The sequence below is a fragment of the Artibeus jamaicensis genome, unplaced genomic scaffold, assembly GCF_021234435.1.
Source record: "Artibeus jamaicensis isolate MK-2021 breed Jamaican fruit bat unplaced genomic scaffold, CSHL_Jam_final contig_1016, whole genome shotgun sequence".
Classification (NCBI taxonomy): domain Eukaryota; kingdom Metazoa; phylum Chordata; class Mammalia; order Chiroptera; family Phyllostomidae; genus Artibeus; species Artibeus jamaicensis.
The window spans coordinates 8,241,098-8,256,804 of NW_026521195.1; the positions used below are offsets into that span (position 1 = coordinate 8,241,098).

The window sequence follows — 15,707 nt, forward strand, 5'->3', positions numbered from 1 at the left end:
TTCAAACTCGCCGTCCCGACGTCGATGGACGCAGGCCACTTCCGGTGGCGCCATGGCGGCCAACGCTACCACTAACCCGTCGCAGCTGCTGCCTCTTGGTAATGCTCGTCCTGTGGGAAACGGGGGTGAGGAGGTGAAGCTGGGGCTTGGGGACCCAGGAGCTGTGGGCCGAGGCAGCCCTGGCCGAACGTTAGGAAAATGTATGGGACCAACTGCCTTCCACCTCGGCCGCTTGTCTCTAGGTTCCGAGTCTCTGCGACCCGAGGCCCCCACGTCCCCCCAACGTAGTAGAGGTCCTTTAGGTAGGGACTTGGTGACTCTCCGAACCAAACTGTCCCCGGAAAAGGGCCACATTTGGTGAATACGTCGCCAGCCTTCTTTGTTGTGAGCAGTCTTAATCTTCAGCCTGGCGTTTAAGCTCCCAGGGTAGACCCCCTTCCCATAGCTGGCCGGTTGTTGAGACAAGCACCAGGGTCTGGAGTGAGCCTTCAGAGAGGATTCTAGAAACGAGCTTTCTTTGTCATTCATTGATTCAACAAGCAGTTAGTTATCGAGCATCTGCGCACCACTTGGCTGGTTATGATTCGACAACTTTCAATCGCGGCTTTTGCGTTCAAATAGCACACAAACCAGGGGGGCGGGTAGGACACTAGATAATAAAATCATACGAAACAGCGCCAGGCCGGCTCTAGAGGGGTGTTAGCTGCGGAGTACAGAGGATAGACTTCTTAGGGTGACAAGGAGGACTCTGATGAAGACGGCCCCCCCCAATATAGCTGAAGAGCGATTCGGTTAGTCAGTAGGGCTGTGATTGAAGTTTTTTCCTTCATTTGACAAACTTAGAAAAATTATTTTTCAATGACAAACTGATTTTGAATACTCAGCAGGCTCTGTCCATTGGGGATACAGTGATAAGCGGAAACAACCAGTTTCTGCTCTCCTGGACCTGAAAGTCGGGGGTGGGGGCAGTTCATGTGTTAATTATACAGTCTAATATAAAACCACAACCTTGACAAATTGCTACAAAGGAGAGGTGAGGAAATACGTTTCTGTTAATACAGTGATTGAACAGAGATGTGTAGTGTAAAATCTAGTTTTTGAATGAATACTTTTCCTGGTTTATCTTTCACCATATGCAAGTAATACGTGCTGGTAGGCACACAAACACTTGTTGAAGTGATGAATTAGTAAAATAATCGTTTCCTTCTTCCTTTTAAAAAATACATAGAACTTGTGGACAAGTGTATAGGATCAAGAATTCACATCGTGATGAAGAGTGATAAGGAAATTGTTGGCACGCTTCTGGGATTTGATGACTTTGTCAGTATCCTTTCAAAATAACGGTGGTGATAGGTTTTTTTCTGCAGTATTTAAGAACAGAAGAAATTACACAAGGTCTACTTACTGGTAATTATAATAAAAATCAGTGTATTCTCAGGGAAGTTGTGATACTATTCTAACTTAATGAAGATAAAGTTCCTACCAATCACAAGCTTTCTGAATTTGAGCTGTTGTGTTAAATGTTGCAACTGAAACTGAACAAAGGCAGAAAGCCAGAGTAAATTCAACCTGATGTATTTATTTCCTTAACACCATACTTCAGACATGGTCCTGGAAGATGTCACTGAGTTGTGAGTAGTGTTAAAGATTAAAGAATTGGTGGGGGTCGGGGAAGGGAAATCACTCTTTTTTTCAATTTAAGGCAATTTTATACTGTTGAGTTAGTAAAACAATGTATGAGAAAACACTGCCTATTGGAATTGCCTTAAAGATAGAAATTTTATTTTCTGAGACTATGCTAGTCTCAGACTATGCTGGGTCTGAGGGTTATTACCTAATGCAGTATTACTGGATTGCTAGGAAATTAGTAGAAACAAAGCTTTAAGGTAAAAGATGCTAAAAACGGGGCTTAGGTCAAGTCAGGGAATTGACCTTAAGTGCATTTAGTGCTCTTAAGTAAAGTAATCTCTCTAATTTATGTATAAGATAGAATGTGAAGGGTGGCTCATTTACACTAATTATAAAGATTGCAACCAGTATCTCTGCTTTCGGAACAGAATTGATGCAGACGGGCTTAATGGATAGGAATCAGTAGTAAGAGTAAAGTGAGGATAGTGAATGTTTTATTTCATATTTGATTTCCTTGGCACATTTCAGCTTCTTTTATGAAGATCAGCCATAGGGGACATGGTTCTTAGGCCAATCAGTCCACTCTGTCGCCTTTGGGGAAGAGTGTACATCACCCAGTGGATAACCTGCTGTGATTGTCTGGCCTCCTGTTCATTATATACAATAATAACCTTTTCAGGAATGAAAATGTTGGCTTTGATTATCTCTGTTTACCTCTACTCTCTTTCGTTTTTTACTTATGCATTTAGTGAAATCACACCAGAAGGCAGAAGGATCACTAAATTAGACCAGATTTTGCTAAATGGAAACAATATAACAATGGTAAGACAGCCAAGCTGTTATATGTCAGTGTTAGACCATTTTGTTTTGCTGGGGAAGGGATTATGGCACTCACTTGCTTGACTCAGTGCTCACAGCCTGTGGTGTTTTGAGTGGGAAAGGGATGATATGGCAGTCAGGGCTCGAAAGCTGAGCTGTTGATGATGACATTGGGCCAGGAGATAAGTTTGCTTGTGCTCCTTAATCTTTTACTTTCCTGTGGCTGATTGTCAAGACACTGAGTATTACCTGACGGTGTTGGCAGCGAGAGGGTGTCATGGAGAAGAGGGGGCGTGCGGCAGGGGCGGAGAGGCGGAAGCAGCTTTGGTCCTCGAGGAGCTCTCAGTGGGTGTTTTCAGATGGTGTTGAGGTGGTGCTATTAAACTCTTTCCTCATTTGCAGCTGGTTCCTGGAGGGGAAGGACCTGAAGTATGAATGGATTCCTTGACTGATGCTAGCTAGATTCTGTGTCATCTTATAATGGCAACAAAATAGACGTTTTTTTTAAGCCTTTCAATATCTGGATTCTGTGAAGCTAAGTTTCCCGTTAAAGGGGAATGCTTCGAAGAGGCATTGTAAATGCCATTTTTGTAAGTTAATCATGTTTATCTTGGAAGAAAAAGAACAGTTTGTTCTTTGAAGACTACAATAAAGGCGTTTTTGGTTAGTTGTCATTTTATTTATTCTGCTGCAGTAGCCATTGGAACAAAGCCTGTCGTTACGCTGTCCCTTGCTCTCATTTGTTCCTCATTTACACAGTCACTATTTGGTTCTCAAAAATTGTTCCAAACAAAGTGAGGGACTTTGATTTTTGAGCAGATGCATTTGAAAAAAATGAAATGATTTAATTCAATTCAAACTGATGCTTTGAAATTAAGATTTTTCTGTTGAACTCAAATTCCATTAACTCCTGTTAAAAATGAGCAACAATACACAGGTAAATATATACATGTAGAAATGCAGATAAAAGGAAAACATTCGTTACACTTTACTGTCTGTCCTCTTAGACTCTCTCAGCACACATTTTATACTTACAAAAATGTTTTGACCCTGATTACACTGTTTTGTAGCCTCCATTTAAGATTTTTTAAAAATGTAAATGGTGAGCATCTTTCCGTGTCTCATTTCAGCAACATTAATGTGTGCACAGTATTCCGTTGAATGGGTTTACTGTAATTTATTTAGCCTGTTCTTACTATTGGCCACAGTACTCTAGCTAAACCTTTATACGGTTTAATTTTTCTCAGAAGAAACTCAGAAATGTGTAGGGTCAAAGGGTGTATGTCATTGTGTCACCAGCAACAAGCTTGTCAGCGGTTTTCCACAGCGCCCTTTACCTGCTTCGCGCCATTGGCCGTGTTCTCGCCTCTCTTTGACGTGAGAGGCAAAACCTGGTATGTTTGGTGTTTTCTTCATTTATTTTGTATTTTGTGAATTACTGCTGTGAGACTTTTGCCATTGAGATGCTTGTCTTGTTTCTTACTAATTTGTCACAATTCTTAATAGGTTACTCCTAGTCATCTATTTTGTGGGTTAAACTCCCCAGTTTGTAATAGACTGCCTCTTAGTGGTACATTTTTTGACATAAATAAAAATATTTTTCTGTAGTCATGTTGGTCTTGTCCTTTATGGTTTTTGACTACAGCACACATGGATTGAAAGGAACTTCTTTGTGCTAAGACTGTGTTTTTTGGTGCTTTATATTTTTTTGGTTTCAGTTAAGTCTTGACCCCATCTTCAATGTTAGTGTTTCCACTTGAAAAGAGGACCCAACTTTATTTTCTAAAAGCACTGATTCATGGTATGTTTTGATTTTCACCGTGCAACTCCTCCCACCATGGCTGATGCCCAGCAGCCTAGAGTTTGACAGTGAAAATGTCAAACTCTTTCCTCCTTTGCAGCTGGTTCCTGGAGGGAAAGGACCTGAAGTATGAATGGATTCCTTGACTGATGCTAGCTAGATTCTGTATCATCTTATAATGGCAACACAATAGACATTTTTTTTAAGCCTTTCAATATTTGGATTCCACCTTCCCTGCTTGCCACCTTCCCACAGGCATCGCAGCTGGTTCTCCAAGCCGCTGCTTCCGAGCCGTGTTGGGGGGACGCTTTCCCGCCTGCTGTGCCTTTCCTTTTGGAGGGAGGTGAAAGGATGTCGCATCATCTTCTTACCACCCTTTTACTCTCTATTGTCCACTGTGGTCATGCTCAGCTATTACTGTTTTCCTTCTAGGAGTTCCTTGCATGCGGGGAGCACGTGCTCAAAGTCTCGGAGGAGCCTCACCTCGCAGGGAGGCCTGTGCTCATCCAGTGTGTGGCCAGGTGGCTGAGTTGAATTCTGGGTTCAGTAACAGAACTTCCTTGCCTGCAGATAAACTGTGTTTCTTAACCTTTTTTTTTTTTTTTTAGGATTTTATTTATTTACTTTTAGAGAGGGGAAGGGAGGGAGAAAGAGAGGGAGAGAAACATCAATGTGTGGTTGCCTGTCCAGCACCCGCTACTGGGGATTTGTCCCACAACCTAGGCATGTGCCCTGCCTGGGAATTGAACTGGTGACCCTTTGGTTCGCAGTCTGGTGCTCAGTCCGCTGAGCTAAACCAGCTAGGGCTTAACCTAGTCTTTAACAGTAAAAAAGATGAGGGTATGATCCTCCCATCTGCTTACACTTTGGTTTTATATAGAAATTCATTTAAAGTTGGTACTATTCTAAATAAGGGTTTCTTAACCTTGCCACTATTGACACTTGGGTCTGGATAATTCTTCGCCGTGTGAGTGTTGCAGTGTGTTTGGCAGGGTCCCTGGCTTCTTCCCAGAGGTAGCATCCTTCCTGTCTTCCCTGCCGGCTCACATTGGTTGGTATTGGAGAGTGACTTCCCTGCCGACTGTGTTCTGGTTCTCCACAGTTTTAATGGTGACACCTAGTGGGCAAAAAGAACAAAAAGAACAGGACTCTTAAGGGAGGCTTCTTTCCACTCCTGCTGGTGTGTTTCTCGTGGAGTAAGATCGAGCAGTGTAATAATGCACTGGGCCTCTCCCCTGTCCCTTTGTTTGCTCTGCTCAGGACACGTGGAGTAACTTACCTGATTTAAGTATGGGAGGAGGGAAAGTGGGCATGTTTGCCTCGACTCCTTTTTCCTCTCGGGGTTGAGTTGCCTTCAGGGAGCGTGCATTATGCCCTGCTTTTGGCTGTTACTTATGGGGGTCTGCATGAAGGCAGGAAGAAGTCTGGGGTGGTCCATCATGCCATAGGTTTTGTGGGTTCATTAGAATTATTTGGGAGTTTCATAATAAGTTAACTATAGCCCACAGAACAAGCTACATCATCTAGCACCTGTCAGTAATAAAACTGATAATATAAAACATGTTTTGCACCCTATTACTGTTTTGCCTTTTTTCTTAGTTGGTTCAGAACTCAGTTGTGGAAGAGGGGTGCTGGTTCTGGGTCCCCTCCAAGACTCCCGTAGTCCTCAAGTCTGATATAACAACCTCCTTGCTCTCCCAGGCTGCCCCCCTCTCACCTCACACGTCTCTCCTACACAGCAGTGAGCATGTGCGTGGTTTCTCTGGAATGCAGAACACGGTCACAGGGCACTCAGGCTTTCGGACCTTTCAGTAACCTACCCTCTGCACAACAAGTGCCCAACTTCCTGAACAGGAGACCCTGAGGGGTGCCTGTTGACCTCGTCAGCCGTGGCTAGGTCTTGCCTTAGTAACACAGAACTTGTAATGCTGGCTGTTTCCTCTTTGGATTTTGGCTTATGTTGAGCCTCTGTGGGAATACCTTTGACTTTAAACTTTATTTGGATGATTTCTCAAGTGTCACTTCCTCCAGGAAGTCTTACAAGACCCCCCACCCTTCTGCCACTTCTCGGTGCTTATATGTGAGAGGTCATGGAGACTTCAAAGTAGCTCTGCGTTATACAGTCTTGAACAGCAATCTCAAGCAGTGCACACCAGGCAGAGTCCTGGTTTCCCGGGAAACGAGTCCTGTTACACTGTTGGACCAGGAACTGTAGAGTCTGGGCCACCGCTAACACCACCAGCATCTGAACATCAAAACATTCTATAAAGCGACAGTAGCGGTATGCAAGGATCTTGTTGTTGGGCTTTTGTGAACCACGTATTTTTAAATTATTATCAGTGAATTAGTGATTTAATCAATACAAATGTAGAAAGAAACAAAGGAGACGCAAATGTGGACCAGCGGTGAAGACTGGTGGTCAGTGAGTCATGGGCAGTGAAGACACATGTCGGAAACAGGTCCCGTGTGGAGGTTACTAGTCTCATCCCTCTATTGAAACTTTCTGTAGAGAGATGTTAGGAATAAACATCGTAGTCTCATATTGACTTCATAGATGTGGATGTGTTATTAATGAAATAATGACTGAACCATTCAATATAAATACATGTACAAAGAATGGTGAGGCACCATCAACTAGGACCGTGTGTGGTGATGCAAACCAGAAGCGCCGCAGCCCTGCTGCCCAGTAAGAAGTGGGTGGACACAGGGTTCACCTCTTTGACTCGGTTGTAAAGTTTCTGCTAAGGAGTTTTATTGTTCTGGGTCTGCCTCAAGATCGAGTTCGTTCTTTGTTAGGATAATAATTACATATACTAAGAAAAAACCCTAAAATACTGAATCAATTAAATGATTAGGTGATGACCTGAACGTGTTAGTTTGGCTGGCCTGGTGGATCGGCCCTCAGGGCAGTGACGGCTGGGCTCTGGCTGCTGGCAGGGCAGGGCAGGTGGAGCCCTGGGGAGCGCCAGCAGCTTCCAGGGCTCTGTGAGTGCCACCCACGGACATCCCCCATCCAGTTCTAACCAGGCCCAGCCCCACTTGGCTTCCAAGATCAGACGAGATCAGGCGCATTCAGGGTGGTGTGGCGGTAGACCCACTCGGACCTCTAAGTGGAGTGGCTAGCACATGCTCTCAGCCCAGCCTGGTCCCCAAGTCCAAGCTCTGTCTGCTCCACATATGAAGAGTGTGAGGTCAGCTGGCAAGAGGCTAGAGCAGAGAATGACTGGAAAACAGTCTATTTTATCCAAGGCTGACCCTGGCTGAATCTTTGGTTATTAGATATTTTATTCTTGAATTTAATAAGAAAAGTCATGTATGACATCAGCTGGTCACCAGAGGGCACTGTGGAACAGGCAGCTAGTTGCTAAAGCCAAGGCTTCCTTGGAAATCCAGAACTTTGCTAGAAGACTTCAAGAGGATGGGGACCGGTGGTTGACCAGAGAGCTGGACCCAAGCACTCTGAGGCTCCTCCCCCCATTCCCGGTCTTTGAAATGTGCAAACTGCCCACCATAGGAGCCCAGCAGGGACTGGTTCAAGGACCCAGCCTTGAGAGTAAGTGTTGTTGAGATTCTCTGGAGGAAAGATGTTTCTGAACCCAGGTAACGCCTCTACACAAACGTTTAAAATTCAGGCAGGTGGGTGCAGATCTACCTGTTTTGAGGTTGCCCCAGACCAGCCTCATAAGTTGGTTCTCTTGCTTATTCAATTTGCCGCCTGCTGACCTGGAGTACTCTGCCTCTTTCTTCAGTCTCCTTACCCTATGCACGGGAGCCCTTTTCAGATTTCACCCAGCAAGCTCCGAGCTTTTATTTTGAACCAACAAACTTGTGAATGAACTCAGATTGTACTATTGGATCACACTACCAGGGCAGGTAAAGGGTCGACTGTATTGTTTTACACCGCTTTTTAAAAAGGGAATCCTTTTTGTATTTTCCATTGTAAAAAAAAATGTGTAAGTATAATGGGAATGAAAACATGGGCCCTAGAATCAGACGTATGGGGACTCTAACCCCAGTTAATAATTTATTATCAGTATAGGCACTAGTTAATGTCTCTGGCCTTAATTCTCTCATTTACATTGGGAAAGATAGCTACCTCCCAAGGACTGCAAAGATGAACACAGATGACATACAGAAAGCATCCAGTATGATTTCAGGCATAGTAAGTGCTCAATAAATAAATGGTGGAAATTATTACTGTTATTTACAGAGCCTCCAGATCAGCTTGTTTTTATTGTTCTACCATGACAGCAATTCCATTTAAACAATTGGAGCTGCCTATCACGTAATCCCATAACATTCCCCCAGGAATTGAGCCTCTCTTCATTTTCAGATCTTCTACCACAGGGGCTCAAATGATATTTGTTGAATTAAGAGGTGACAGTAGAGTAGGAAGTTAACCTTTTGTCCCATAATTGCTGCCCTTGGGAGATGGGCCCCATTAACACTTCCTCATAGCAACCCTGTTATTGTCATTGGTTTTAGCTACTCTCAAGGTTATTGTCTCCTGCTGCGGGGACTAAGAGATGGGAAGGACCTCCTTTTTCCCTTTACCGAACCACCTGGAGAGCGTGTCTTGATGATTGCAGCTGGAAGTGTGACATTTAATTAGTGGAGAAAATTGAGTCAGGGTCAAGGCAGCCCATACCAGCAAGAAGGCAAGAAAGGCTGGGGAAGAATTGACGGGCTCGGAGGGGCAGCTCGGCCCCAGTGTCCCCCAGAACCCCGTCGGGTGTTCAGGTCTCCGCAGGTGGGGATTGCAGAAGCTTGAGGAGCGGCAACCACCGCCAAGCCTGCCTGGGCACTTAGTTTCTTCCATTCCACCTGACATTTACTTGAGAGGAAATGATGAGCTCCCTCGAGGAGAGGATCTCATTCATTGAAGCCCGTCCTCCTGCCGGTTTCGTGACGGGTGTCACGGGCTTGTGCTGTCTGTGGCCTCTCATGTCACAGGACCCAGGGTGTGCTGAGTTGGAAAGCAGCTCACAGCACCTCCAGGCCCAGTCCTGCTCTTTATAGATGAGAACAGCTAGGTCCAGAGAGGGGCCTGCCGAGGGACTCGGGCTGAGTAGGAGCCGGGGCTTGGGCCACCAGGACCTGGTTCAGAGCTCTGGGCTATGCTGCTTTGCATTCAACCCATTCACTGGGTTGCATTCATGACCCAGTGGCTCTGTTTGGGTTACCCGGATGCAGTGACCCGCCTCTGCCCTGGAAGCTGATTGAAATCACCTGCACTTCCCCTTGTGCATCCTAGAGGTGTACCTTCCCAGTTTGTTTCCAAGGATCCATCTTCTGTAAGGGTACCGGTACTATTAGAGCGATACCTCATCTGCCTCAGGCCCTGACAATCAGCAGCAGGAGCCAAAGGGCTCACAGGGGCCAAAGGGCACGGGGGTGAGGTAAGTAGGGCAGGAGGAGAGGCTGAGAAGAGACAAGAGCTGGGAAGGAAGGGGGCCCAGGGAGGAGTCTATTTATTTATTTAGATTTCATTTATTGACTTTAGAGAGAAGGGAGGAAGTGAGGGAGGGAGAGGGAGAGAAACATTGATCTGTTGTTCCACTTATTTATTCATTGGTTGCTTCTTGTATGTGCCCCGACTGGGATAAAATCTGCAACCTTGGTGTATCTGGATGATGCTCTAACTAGCTGAACTACTTGGCCAGGGCAGCCCAGGGAGGCATTTAAAGGAAGCACGGCGGTGGGGTGGATCTGGCTTCTAATACCTGCTCTGTCTCTTCTCAGTGGCGTGACCTTGGAGAAGTTACCCCACTCTAAGGCTTACCACCCTCCTCTGTAAATGGCAGTGATGATGCGCTCTTCCGGGTTGTGTGAGAGGTGAATGAGAGAATGTGCACTGGTGTAGATGATGTTACACGTACTGTGCGAAATCCGAGTGCACCCCTGGTGCTGGGTGTGCAGTGGGCGCCCTCAGGTCAGAGCTTGCTCTGGCACTCCTTCCCGGGAACTCCTGCAGGGCCCCGAGCTCCCCACACCATCTTCTGCCCTTCAGGGAGCTCCCCACCTAAGCCTCCAGTCATACAGGTTGCTCGTTGTAACGACAAAGGTCAAAGCAGTTAATGTTTGTGCTTTTAAGAAAGAAAAGGGGGGATGTTTTTTGGTTCGCATAATTGAACATTCCCGTTACTTGCCTGGCTAGACCCAGGGGTCCCGAGGGTGGTGGCAGGTGCAGTCCCTCTCCGGCTTAGCTCTGCTCTCCCCCATGCAGACGAGAGCGAGGGTGCAGACCCGAGCCAGCGGTGAGAGAACATCAGGTTTTTGTAGCGGACCCTGGAAACCTGATTTTTGCCACCTCTTTCTAAGTGATCCCCAAGAGAAACAAAGGATAATAAGCACCCTTCATTGCTCGGCAACAGTAATGGAAGCTGCTGGTTGTCTCTCATTTTCACTCTCTCCTTACATGGTTGTTCGGCTAAGGACTACATTTAAAAATTATTTATTTATTGACTTTAGAGAAACAGGAAGGGAGAGAGAGAGGAAAGAAAAGACAGAGAGACACACACATATACACAGAAACAGAGAGAGAAACTTCGTCCGGTCAGTCAACTCCTTTACATTTTCATTTCCAACGGGCCTTTAAAAAGCTGATTATATTATAAAAACATTCAAACATCACAAAGCTAGAGAGACCATCCGTCCTCAGAGTCAGCAAAGGTTGATGCATCATATTTGCTTCCCCTCTCTTCCACCCCCTCCCCTCCGCCCCCATCTCTGCCTTTCCTCGCTTGTCTGTTCTTCGGGCCGTCGTGTTTTAGAGCGAGTCTCTGTCCATGTCACTGCACCCCTGAGGACTCTGTACACGTTTCTTAACAATGAGCCTATTTTCTTACAGAACGGTAATACCATTATCACACCAAATGAAATTAGAAAGAACTCAGTAATACTATTTCATACTCAGACATGCATGTGATTTTGCCTTGTTGTGACAGGTAACTTTTATTACCTTTGTTCCTGTGGCACTTTGAGGCCACAGCCATAATTTCCTTATGTAGTGTAACCCCCTTGGGGAAATTCATAGTGTCCATATTTCTGAGGGTGTCAAAGACAACTTCCTATTAAGGCGCTTCATGTACCACTTTATATAATAATAATGTGATAGACATTTGGGCAAAAATAGGGTTATAATAGTAATGCAAATAATAATACAATAGTTAATAAATGATATAAGAATGAACTCTTTCACATGCAACCATAAACCTGCTTTTGCCCGGTCAGAGGTGAGGTGCTCTGCCGCCTGGACGGCTGAAGGGAGGAGCTGGACTTTATGTACAAGTATGTACTGGTGTCCAAACTGGACAACTCAGATCCAGGAGAGGCAGGGGACAGATAAACAAACTGTGGTGTATTCATGCAGTGGAATATTAAACACTCATAAAAAGGACCTGCAACATGGATAAACCTTGACAACACATTAGGTAAAAGAAGCCAGACACAAAAAGGTCACACACTGTGTGATTTCCTCGGCATGATATACCCAGGACAGGCTAACCCGTAGAGCCAGAAGGCAGACCGGCGGTCACCAGGGGATGCAGATGGGAGAATGAGGGGTGACTGCTTTACGGGTACAGGGTGTTTCAATGGGGTGATGGAAAAGTTTGGAAACCAGAGAGCTGGGGGTTGCACAACATTGTGAACACACCGAACAGCCCTGACTTGTACACTTTAAAACGGTCAGTTGTATGTTACGTGAATGCACTTCAATTAAAACAGCTGGGAAGTTTTAAAAATATCTGAGCCCCTACCTCTCCTGGCCCCACATTCTGATCTGCCTCTGAAGAAGCAGATTCACGTGTTATGAGGGATGCGAGGTGACTGCCTAGCCCAGGGTGACTCATCATCATTTATTAAGCAACCTGGAGGCTGGAGAGCAGTGCATTTCGGGCAATTTGCTGATTCCTTCAGGCAGTCTTAATGCTGAGCCCCGTGGGTAGCAAGAAATAGCATATGATTAGAGCAGAAGCAATTACTCTTAGAAAAGCACCATTAATTTCTAAGGCTCTTGTCCTGAGCAATGTGGCTGCGTGGAGACCAATTAGGACGCTGTGTAGAGGGGAGTAAGTGGAGTTGTTTTCCCATCCTGGGGACAGAAAGGAACCTAAACTCATCTGTTCCAAGCAGTTAAGTCTTCCTCTGGCCGGGGCGGGTGGGGGGAGTGGTGGGCCTGGGAGGGGCTGTTGGCGGGTGAGCTGGAGGAGGCCGGGGTTTGTATGAATTCTCCAGAAAGCAGCCTCGGTCCTCTGTTGCTCCCTGTCCTTGGTGATAAAGAGGAGCTGTTCCCACCTCCCGCTGTCTCCATCACAGAGTCTTCCTGGGGTCTGATTAGCCAGGAGAAAGGGGCATGGCCCATTCTCAGGAGACCTGGTACCGACGTCGACTCTGCCCTAGGATCTCCGTTCGGGCCTCGCTCTTCAGCAACGTAAACCAGAGCAGAGTGAAGCCCAGGAGCACTGCCTCCCAGGTCCTCGTTTAGAGACAGACCCTGAAATGCAAATTCTTACTAAGAAGAAATTCAAGGCATCTGGGCAGTGGGACTTTCACTCTTCACTGCCCTCCCCCTCTCAGACAGGTTGTCTAAACAAAAGCTAAGAAACCCACAAGGTTGGTTGAATGCCATGTCAGCCAACATCGTCTCCGCTCCCTCGACTCACCCTGGTCCTTGTCAGGCTGCAGCACTGACTTCAAGATCGAGTCCCTAACACTTCTGTGTCGCCCTTCCCACACTGCTGGGCAATTAGGCCTACATTTAACTGTTATTGTGGAGACCAGAGGGAGTGGCAGTGCCCTGGTCTCAGCTGGGCGGTGCCACCTGTCCTGTCTGACCTCCTGCTCAGGTAAGGTTGCCGGTTGCTGGGACACAGCCCCCTCCTCCTAACCCAGAACTGGTGACTCAGGCCACCGGTGATGATCTGTTGTGGCCCTAGCTTCATTCTGAATAAATGGCCCTTCAGACAAACTGGCAAAAAGTTCTTCAAAAGTTAAAAAGTGGAATGAATGCACACAGACCCAAAACAATTCTGCCCTTTTCAAAATGCTACGGATTTGGTCAATGGGAGTTTGGCATAACACAGAGGTTAAGAACGTGTGGGTCGGAGTCAGAAAGGTTTGAGTTTGCATGAACTTGAACAGGGAGCTGAAGCTCCCTGGACCTGTTTCCTCGTCTGTAAAATGGGATTAATACTGGACCGACGTCACTGTGCTGTCGCAATAGCATGAGATGAGGTGTGCTAACATGTTAATGTTACTATGGACCAGCATTTTATACAGAGACGTCAGGGGCAAAGTTCTTATTATCCCCCCATTTCACAGAGGAAGTACCTGAAGGACAGACAGAGAGGTGAGATAGCCCCCAACATCACCCCCTGGGAAACTGGGAAGGTGGGCTTTGAATCTAGGGCACCTGCCACCTGAAGCTAAGTGCCACACAACAAGCTAAGTGCCACATTTAATATCCCCAGCACATAGGAAGCAGTTCAGAAAGGCCAGCTCTGATTGTTATTGTTTATAAGTAAACAATGAGTGTGAATTTGGTTAACATTCCTTTAAATGCTCCAATGATGATGGAATAGCAATATGAGCTAGCAGGTACAAAGACAGAAAAGTGTTCAAAATTAGTTTTAGTTTATAATGTAACTGGTAATCATTTCTATTATTTTACACACCCTGGGGAGAGCCCACCTGCTTGCCCTTGGGTGTGTCACCTTCATACAGACTCCTGGTCACCATTTCTGCCTTCCTGCCAGGCCCCATGCAGGCTCGATGGAGCCCCCAAACAGGCCCAGGGTGAGAGGGTCCTCCGCTTGGCTGCTCTCTGGCCCTGGGCTGGTCCCTGGGTCTCTCTCCCCTATTCCCTGCCCCCAACCATGTGTAATGATATTCCCAGTTTTGTTTGTTCCACTTTCCCAGTTTCTGTTCCAGTGCACATGCGCACAACTCTTGGTTTGAGATTTTGAGAGCCAGTCTCTGATAAGTGCATTTATTATGTGTAATTGTTACCTGCTTCCCAGGCATGAGACCACTTACTATTCACAACGAGGTAGATACTATTATTACTTCTAATTTAATATAGACCTTCAAACTCTTTGTTTAAATAAAAAAAGTCTGGCTCGAGTCACAGGTTTTATTTTAGCTCGTGCATGTGGGAGAAAGAAAAGTGCCACTAATTTTTTCCTGGCTTAAAGAAAACGTGCAGGCTGGGCCAGGCTGCTGTGCTGCCTGTGGGCCTCTGTCCCAAGGGAGAATTTTCACCACCACCCAGCACTGGGGATGGCTGTGGAGGCCACCGGATGAAACAGAAGGGTGCCAAGATGCAAACCACCTGGACCCTTTGGTCATCCCATGGGGGCCAGGAAAGCTGCCTGATGCGTATTCATCTTTATGTGAGCAAGAAATAAATATTTCTTGTTGGGTTAATCTGCTTAAAACTGTCTTTGCTACTGAAGCATAGCCTCGCTACCTGATGAATACATAGAGTTAGACAACTCAAGACAGAGAACTGACCAGGAACCTCAGGAAACGACCTTGACTGCATCAGCATAAACAGACCTTGAGTGAAGCAGATTATCCTCCATAGTGTGGGTGGGCCTTCTCTAATCAGTTGAAGGCCACAGGCAAAGAGACTAAGGTCTCCTCCCCAGCAGAGGAAGGGACTCTGCCTCCAGATTGCCTTTGGCCCCCAGGCTGCAACATCGTCTCTTCTCTGGGCCTGTGGTGTCCTGGCCACCCCTGCAGACTGCGGGCTTCCCGGTCCCTGTCATGGAGCGAGCCACGTCCTTCAGTGGAATCTCTCTTTCTGTGCTTAAAAGAAGAAAATTTGTAAATATTCACACTCTCCAGAAAACAAAGATATGAGTTTAAATGTCATTGTCGGGGGAATATGTTAGTAAGAAAGGAGACCCAAGTAGAATTACAGACTATAAGAGGTAAGAGCTTATTTTCAAAGTCAGGCTGTTTTGGAAAACGCCTTTGTCCAAAAAACCACTTCCGCGGACAATTATGAATCAAGACACCTCATTGCTTTGCTGCAGCTGGTGGGGAGGTGTGGATCTTGCTGAAATTCCTTCTACTGGCTGGTGAGAGGTCATTTGTTTTTCATGGTTATGACTGCATTTTTCATTCATCAGCACTAAGAGAAATAAAGGCTGGCCCGAGAAGCTCAGAGCCTGTAGCGAGGAATGGCAAGGGTGGAACAGAATCATTGATGAAAGGAGCGCATGCTGCTCTGTCTCCTTTTGCCCCCAAGACATGCCCCCTGTCCTCCTTTGCTCTGTGCCCTGGGACGTACGTAGGGTTGCCGGAGGAGGTACAGGGGCTCCGTTAAATTTGAATTTCAGTATTGGGACATACATGTGTCAAAAAAGCATTTGTTGTTTGTCTGGAAGTTTAATTTGCCTGGCCTGCTGTGTTTGCTAAATCTGGCAACCCTACCTGTTTACTAAATCTG

At 46.2% G+C, this 15,707-nt stretch overlaps 1 protein-coding gene across 1 annotated transcript; it reads left to right on the forward strand.

Moving 5' to 3' along the window:
- On the forward strand, positions 1-3,115 carry LSM5 (LSM5 homolog, U6 small nuclear RNA and mRNA degradation associated). Its single transcript, XM_037126606.2, has 5 exons — positions 1-98; positions 1,229-1,324; positions 1,604-1,631; positions 2,379-2,451; positions 2,851-3,115. Exons 1-5 carry the CDS (start codon positions 53-55, stop codon positions 2,881-2,883), a joined length of 276 nt encoding a protein of 91 aa, XP_036982501.1. The 5' UTR covers positions 1-52; the 3' UTR covers positions 2,884-3,115.
- The last annotated feature ends 12,592 nt before the right edge of the window (positions 3,116-15,707 follow it).